This window comes from Wasmannia auropunctata, unplaced genomic scaffold (assembly GCF_000956235.1).
Source record: "Wasmannia auropunctata unplaced genomic scaffold, wasmannia.A_1.0 LD334876.1, whole genome shotgun sequence".
Lineage (NCBI taxonomy): Eukaryota > Metazoa > Arthropoda > Insecta > Hymenoptera > Formicidae > Wasmannia > Wasmannia auropunctata.
This window is the reverse complement of record NW_012028014.1, coordinates 19414-27379: the sequence shown is the minus strand read 5'-3', so window position 1 is coordinate 27379 and position 7966 is coordinate 19414. Positions and strand designations below refer to the sequence as shown.

Sequence of the window (7966 nt, the reverse complement as noted above, 5' to 3'; positions counted from 1 at the left end):
AGTTAAAGTGAGGCAGATATTCCCAAGCTGCATGGCTGTCATTCTCGCACTACTGTTGCACAGTTCGGCCATCCCCACCACCCCAAGGCTCACTCCAGTATGTTATATATCTCACTGAGTGATACTTCGTCCTCTCTGTTTGTCGAACGTCGACGCATGCGCAGAGAGGACGAATATTACTCGTCTTTCTCTCTCGCACACATCTTGGACACAGTTTCGGACCAACATTCCCCCTCCATGTTTATATACTCAAAGCTCTCATGCTTCTCTCTGATCATGGTATCCTTGTTGTTCACCAAATGTTAAACAAAGATAAAAACATAAATCATGCGCATGAATTGATGCGCTTTGCGGAACGCAGCTCTTGATTCTCTGGTGCAACACTTTTTTGAAAGAGTTTTGGAACGCACTAATTGTGTCTAGACCCAGTACGTAAAGTTCCGTTTCTCTTAATTCATGGTATACGTCTGGTGCGTTTTATAGTAGTGAATTCTTGTATTTAATTATAAAAATTTAATACATGTAATTAATCTTTCGTAAAAATAATTGAAGTGCTTTGAATAATATTGTGTGAAGCTACTTTGCGGCTATTCGCTTTGTTATATTTCACTTAATTTTCAGCGATTTCAGCGGATTACCGCGATTCGTTTCATGTGGCATCTAGCGTTCACGTTGTGACAAGATGTGTATGCGGTGCAGGAAATGCATACACGCTTGTTAATCATTGCGTTTAATAAATATTTAGAGTGTTAGGCGCGTGGCAATTTCACAAAATTGTTAACAATATCTTTTTCTGCTTCGTTATTTCTGTCACACATAACCTCATAGTGCTTCATTAAGTGACACTCGGTGTATAAATATTGTTCTCTTTTTTTTTCTTCCTCTATTTCTTTTCTCTATTTTTTTTCGTTAGAGATCGCTGACTGAGATATGTGACGTTGATGCTTTTTATTATACAGTTATATTCTTGTTAGAAAATGACGAGCAAGGCGAAACCAGCCAAGACGAAGGAAAGCGCTCCGGAGGAGACGCCTCTGAGGAAGAGGCCTTTCAAGAGACACGGGCGTCTATATGCAAAGGCAATTTTTACCGGCTACAAACGCGGTTTGCGCAATCAACATGAACATACTGCCCTGCTCAAAATCGAAGGAGCCGGAACTAAAAAGGATTCGGATTTCTACGTAGGAAAACGATGCGTCTATGTATATAAAGTAAGACCTGTTTGGTATATTGTCTAAGAAAGAAAAAATGAATCAAATTAGTTTTCGATCTGTAAGTATAACGAGCCTTTTTATTTTACGCTCTAAACTGTTACTCTTTTTTTCAATGACAAAAGGTACTGCTTTCTGGCACTGCTTTAAATCATAATCCCTAAGCTTTAAGCAACCTGGCTCGCAACTGTAGAGTTTAGACGAAATTAACATCAGCTAACATTAAATTCAAAATTTAAAGTTGAAAGACTAAATTTATTACACTTTTTACTACAAAATTATTTTACATTGTAAACTTGATCTTGAGTGATAAACACAAAAAATTTTTACAAAATTGTATTGTTAAAATTTGCTTTTTAAAAATATTTTCTTTATGGAATTTACAATAACAATATAGATTTAGTATTAGTTTAAAAATTAGTTAAGAATATTGTTTAGCAAGATTTGATTATCAGTAGATAATTTACATATGAAATTGTTTTAGGCTAAGAACAAGACACCAGTACCTGGAAAGACTACAAAAAAAACTAAGGTTAGGGCTATCTGGGGCAAAGTGACGCGTCCTCATGGTGCAAGTGGATCAGTACGTGCTAAGTTTAAAAGGAATCTGCCGGCTAAGGCTATGGGCCATCGCATCAGGATTGTAAGTTAAAAAATTCATGTAATTTTATATAAATATTTATTGTATTTTACACTAAACTAAAAATTGCTTGCAAACGAATACACATTTTTTTTACTGTAATTTACTGCAAATGTTGCAATTATACATATTATGTATTGTTTGCATATATTATACAAGTTGTTTTAAACAATCACTAAATTTTTTTAATTTTAGAAAAAATGTTTCAAACAAAAGTTGTATGATCTCCTATAAAGGGGATTCCTATAAATAATGGCAAAATCATTTTTCGAGAAAAATCGATTTTGTTTAAATCACGAGATATTTTATTCTGACATATTTTGATATAAAATATTTCAAAAACTTAATTCTTTAATACTTCTATTTAATACTTTTGTACGGAATAATTAGAAGAATCATGTTTTTAAAAATTATGTAATTTTATTTAAAAAATCGCACCTCATATGACCTTAAAAGTGATTTTTTTTTTTTCAAATTGATTTTATCATTATTTGTCAATATTAAGACTATACTACACAACTTTTAAAATTTCTTTTTAAAATTGAAAAAAAAATAAAGGCGATTGTTAAAAATGGGATATTTTCCATATGTGATGATCTTAATCCACATGGGTACATAACACAGAGATGTTTAATTCAAATCATTTTTTGTTACAGATGCTGTATCCCAGTCGAATATAAACCTTTCTGTATAATATAAATCAATAAATACCAATTTGGTAAAATATTTGTTGTTTCATGCATATAAAATATAATATTAATTTAAGAATTATTCAATTTATCAACAATGTTGGATCTGAGACGTGGATCAACTTAAATACTGAATTCTTTGAATGCAACAAGTATTATTCTCTTAACGTATAATATTATCTGGACTCTATATTTTTCTTAAATACAAGGTAAAATTAAATTACCCAGTAAATACAGATTATAACTGCAATGTTGCAGCAACATTGTAACATTTTAGCTATATATATTACAGAAATACTACAATGTTGCTGCAATATTGTAGTTATAATCTGTATTTACTGGGTTTATAAAATTAAAAGTGATGAAGTTTGTCAATTTTTCTCATATTTCTAATATTTATTGTAATTGCCGCTCAGGTATGACTCGCACGATTGTCGAGTATGCACGTTCGCGCATAACTATTTGTTTATCGCCATTTACGATTGGTTTCCAATGTGTTCACCTATTAGTGTTGAAAAAAAACTATAGCATGCGTCACGTGCACTGTAGATTTTCAGCACAGAGTGAATATCGGAGCAGTCTCTACGAAACCTAACCTAACCTAATCCGATCTAACCTTAAAACTATACGTCAAGCTGAGGAACTTCAGATCTTGAAGTTTTTTTTTTTTTTTTGGAAAACTTTTCGCTGTTAAAGGCGAAAAAGAGCGCGGAAAAGTTGCAGAATAATGGAACGGCACGCGACGAGGGCCCGCCGCGATAATTCACGCTAATGCGATTTCTCGGAGAAAGATAGAGAGAGAGAGAGAGGAGACCATTTTCATGCGGCCTGCCTATGCGTGGACAGCGTGGGCTTGAATAGCGTCTATAGACTATAGAGCGGATTTGCGCCAGTTGGGATGCGTGGACGTTTACGAATGGATTCCGCTTTCGGCAAATAACAAAAACATCGGATCATTCCAAACGGAAAAGGAAAAAAAGAGGAGCAGGAAAAAAGGCCATTTCTCTCCCTGATCTAACGATGTTGCGTTCGCCGCATCTCTGAAACGCGATTCTATAAACGTGAAACCCCGAGAACGATTGCGGACGATGTTCTGCTGTCTGAGAAACTGCTTCGACGGCCTCGGCTTTGCCGCGACTCAGGCACCGAAACGGGAACAAAACCCCATCGCCTTAGACACGAGTCACATGGGTAATTGTCACCGCTGACGAGGAGCATCGGCTCGATCAATTCGACGTGACATGTTGCCTAATTTGCATCGTGATCTCTTTGCTTCTCCGTCTTCCCTTTCACTATGATTTCTACGAATGTTTGCAAAATAATTTCTGCAATTGTTAAAGATTTCACAGTTCTTGTAATACTGTTATTGAAGGAAATATTTAATTTCTGAATTATTAAGTTTTTAACCTGTGAATCAGACATTGCATTAAAAAAGGAACATGAATAGCATTACAGCGACAATTCTGTGACAACAAAAATTCCAAGAATTGCGTCTATAAGCTAGCTCTAGACATCTGCTGTATCTATTAAAGGCATATATATAAAATATTTAAAGGACATGCTAATTTATCAAATATTTTATGGATAATTCTTGGAGCTTTTGCTGTCACAAAACGCATATCAAACACTTGCGTTAAAGATAAAAGTAACATTAATAACGTTAACAGCATTGATTTTGTGATAGCAAAAGCTCCAGGAATCATCCATAAAATATTTGATAAATTAGCAAGTCTTTTAAATATTTGCATCCAATTCCACTTATAAATTTGGAAAATATTGTTTACATTTTATATATATATATATATATATGTATATATGTATTTATATTCATTAAAGATAAAAATAATATTAATAGCATTACAATAATAACATTCTATGTCAGCAAAAACTCTAGAAATTATTTATAAGATGTCTGATAAGCTAGCACATTTTTTAGACACACTTGTGTCTAGTTTACTTGTGAATCTGAGATATTTTTGAGACATGTATATTCAGTTTGTATAAAGATACTTTGACAGGAAAATATAATGTACAATTGCAATGCTATTCTATACAGGAAACGAGGTAGTAATAGTGAAAAATGGTCTAAGAATATGCGGGAGCGGTGGTGCCTTGACAAACGCTCCTCTCGTTCAGAGTAAAAGTTATTTTGAAGTGAAGATACAGCAGGGCGGTATATGGGGCATTGGACTAGCTAGGAAAGATACGGATCTCAATGTCGCCATAGGTGGCAAGGACTCGGAAAGTTGGGCGCTCAATTCCGATGGTATTATAAGGCACAACGAGGAAGAACTTCACAAGATTCAAAATCCTGTCCAGGAAGGGAATGTCATTGTACGTACACACTGCTGTTCAGTTTTGACATTTTGAAGAAGTTAACAAAAATTTGAAAAATCAAGAGAAATAATATATGCTTCTATTTTAAAAAGATTTTTTATTGCAGTCATTTCATTTGAATAATCAAAAACTTTTTTAGGGCGTATCCTATGACCACGTAGAATTGAATTTTTATTTAAACGGAGAATCCATGAACGCTCCAATTATAGGTGTAAAAGGACGGATTTATCCAGTATTATATGGTGTTTATTGTTTTAATAAATAACTAACATGTTATACAACGATTAACTTTTATGTGTAATCTGTATTATTTTAACTTTCAGTGGATGATGGAGCCATCTTGGACTTAATTCTAGAAAATTTCATTCATACTCCACCAATGGGCTTCGAAAAAATAATGTTGGAACAATCATTGCTTTAGCAGGGTGATACAAATAAAAGTAAAATGATCATTATATTCTCAAAATTAACATTCCTCGTCCACTTCGTTAAACATTGAGCTAAGTTGAATGTTGAAGTTGAATGTTAAGCTAATAATGATACAAACTATAAGCAGGGAATTATAACAGTGTTTATCATAACAATTGCATTGATAATATATTTAATTGAGGAGCGTGGAATAAACGATTTGCCTAACGATGTGAGAATCTATTTTTCGATCTATTCTCTACAGAATAAAAATTTGTAATAAGTAAATTTTACATAACTAACTGAGAGAGAATTCTTCAGATTTTATTAAAATTAAAAACTAAAAGGATTTACAATATTGAACGTTCAAATGAGTTAGATTTAGCTCTATTCCGATCCGATGTCTATATTACAATAACTATACATACCTTTGTATAATTGTATAATAATAGATGTAACCATAAATATGTGTGTACAATTTGTGTAATAATATATAATATATATATATATATATATATATATATGTATATGTCCGTATATGTATGCATTGTATACATAATGATTTATTGAACCTTAAACAACTAATGGTATGGTATATACACTGGCTTAAATAAGGTACCGACGGCTTTAGGCCTATTGTTCGCTTTATTAGGCTAGTGTCATGGCATCTCGTTATAGCTATCTCTCTTCATTGAGTTCCTTTCTCCCGCTATAAGTATTGTATTAAACATTACGGCTAATGTTTCAACCTTAACATATCGAAAACTTGCGTCTCTTTTTACATCATCGTCAGTCGTACAAACGTTTAAACAATTCAACTGTTGTGTATAAACAAATATATATTTCAAATACAATATATATTGAGATCACGCATATCATTACAAAATTCTATCGCATTTCCAAAATAAATCGCATACTATCGCATGTAATGTAATCAAAGATATTTCCAATAAATTGTTTCCTTTTATCTGATATAAGAATCGATCACAGTTAGATAAGCGCCCTTAATCATGATATGAAAATGATCGGCTAAAGAGAGAACCGTTAAAATAACCGCTGGCGCTTATCATCGACATAATGAGCTTTTCATCTAACGACGCGTATAAAAAGTTTCTTATAATTGTTTGTGCTGCAAGCTCTCTCAATACTTGCTGAAACATCAAATCTTTGGTCCTTAATATTAGTTCTAAACAATTAATATCAATAATGTCACACGCTTAACATTATGCATTTATGTTATATATAAATAGGTCATTCGATTGAAACAATTTATTTTTTTTTAATTATATTATTTTCTATAACAAAGTTCTCTATTATCGTATTGAGTGTAACGTAACCGTTTATTTTTACCGGTTCCTTTAAATTCCTTTAAATACAAGATTTTTATGGCACTCTGTTTCCTACATGATTTACTAGATATATATTGTATTCATTCGAAAGACCATTATTATATCCTCAAGAGAGCCTTTGTAATTAACTAATTATTAGATACATAATTCTAAGCTACTACAGTTGTATTATATTTATTATGACTGGATGATATGAAATATTTATAATGGTAACCCATCGCAGTTGCCTTATTGCACTTTCATTGCATGTGGAATTTCAATACTAATCTTGTAAAGGTATAGCAGATTATTTTAATATACAAATAATGATCATCATCCAATACTATTGCATGCGTTATACTGTCATTTAACTAAACAATGTAGGCCTGCGATAAAATAATTTAAATAATTTTATGAAATATATGTAAAGAGGAGGGGAGTTTTAATATATGTATATATATATATATATATATATATATATATATGATGTAATTATCTGAATGTTGAACACCGCTTTAACAAAATGATATAATTAATGAACAGTGTAGCAGTCTATATTTTATAAATTAACCGAATGTAGAGCCGTTAATGAGATTACTCTCGAGCAAAGTGTGCAAAACAACGATGAAAATGGATCCTTTTCTTCCATTTTCAGAACGTTTCCACCGGAAACATACCGTATACATCGATTAACATACGGCCTACTATAATCAGTATTCCATCTCACTTGAACAATATAAAACATTTCCATAAAGCTACTGTGAAGTTGTTTCAATTATACTGCAAATAATTTGTTTAAAAAATATATACTTTTAGATATATTTACAAAAGTGTAATTTGACATCTACGTTTTTTTAATTATAAAAATGTGCTGATACGAAGAATTGTATGCATAAAATATGCCAAACGTTGAAAAATCGTTATTGCCCCTGTCACTTGTTTTTATAAAAGATATGTAAATTATAACTTGAGATCTCATATTCCCTTTATCATTTAAAAAAAACCTTGATCTCTTTAGTTAGAATATTTGTGCAATAATTAGCAGTGTTTGTCGAATATGTTTATATTTGAATATAACACAACGTAAATTAATTTTATTATTAAAAAATTATTACTATCATAATTATTCAATATTCTTATACTCCAAATTGTAATTCTGATTTTTTTTTAAACGAGAAACTTGTTTTTACTTAATTGTTTAAACTTAATAACATTTTATCATATTTAAAAATAAATTTTTCTTATTATCTTCGATAATTTACATTAACTCATCATTTACAAAAGATGTATCCACCAAGTTTTTATTAACCCTAGACTACCACACCAGGGTAAAATTTACCCGGACCATTTTTG

General features: G+C 31.6%; 2 protein-coding genes across 4 annotated transcripts; both read left to right on the top strand.

The window, feature by feature from the left end:
* Positions 1–396: 396 nt before the first annotated feature.
* LOC105457950 (60S ribosomal protein L35a) lies at positions 397–2577 on the top strand. 2 transcript variants are annotated; one of them, XM_011702928.1, is made up of 4 exons: positions 397–470; positions 975–1211; positions 1696–1854; positions 2508–2577. In XM_011702928.1, exons 2-4 carry the CDS (start codon positions 978–980, stop codon positions 2529–2531), a joined length of 417 nt encoding a protein of 138 aa, XP_011701230.1. In that variant the 5' UTR covers positions 397–470; positions 975–977; the 3' UTR covers positions 2532–2577. The 2 variants fall into 2 exon arrangements, with proteins under 2 accessions (XP_011701230.1, XP_011701231.1); XM_011702929.1 differs by having other exon boundaries at positions 438–522.
* Positions 2578–3071: 494 nt separating this feature from the next.
* LOC105457949 (SPRY domain-containing protein 7) lies at positions 3072–7646 on the top strand. 2 transcript variants are annotated; one of them, XM_011702927.1, is made up of 5 exons: positions 3072–3731; positions 4597–4874; positions 5017–5119; positions 5201–5317; positions 7269–7646. In XM_011702927.1, exons 1-4 carry the CDS (start codon positions 3629–3631, stop codon positions 5296–5298), a joined length of 582 nt encoding a protein of 193 aa, XP_011701229.1. In that variant the 5' UTR covers positions 3072–3628; the 3' UTR covers positions 5299–5317; positions 7269–7646. The 2 variants fall into 2 exon arrangements, with proteins under 2 accessions (XP_011701229.1, XP_011701228.1); XM_011702926.1 differs by lacking the exon at positions 7269–7646 and having other exon boundaries at positions 3075–3731; positions 5201–5516.
* Positions 7647–7966: the final 320 nt, after the last annotated feature.

What these genes read in the sequence shown, in the direction of transcription:
- LOC105457949 (XM_011702927.1), top strand. Translation starts at nt 3,629, where the DNA reads ATGTTCTGCTGTCTGAGAAACTGCTTCGACGGCCTCGGCTTTGCCGCG. An exon ending in CTTAGACACGAGTCACATGG is followed by an intron (nt 3,732 to 4,596) that starts GTAATTGTCACC and finishes TATTCTATACAG; the next exon opens with GAAACGAGGTAGTAATAGTG. An exon ending in TCCAGGAAGGGAATGTCATT is followed by an intron (nt 4,875 to 5,016) that starts GTACGTACACAC and finishes AAACTTTTTTAG; the next exon opens with GGCGTATCCTATGACCACGT.
- LOC105457950 (XM_011702928.1), top strand. Translation starts at nt 978, where the DNA reads ATGACGAGCAAGGCGAAACCAGCCAAGACGAAGGAAAGCGCTCCGGAG. An exon ending in GATGCGTCTATGTATATAAA is followed by an intron (nt 1,212 to 1,695) that starts GTAAGACCTGTT and finishes AAATTGTTTTAG; the next exon opens with GCTAAGAACAAGACACCAGT. An exon ending in TGGGCCATCGCATCAGGATT is followed by an intron (nt 1,855 to 2,507) that starts GTAAGTTAAAAA and finishes TTTTTGTTACAG; the next exon opens with ATGCTGTATCCCAGTCGAAT.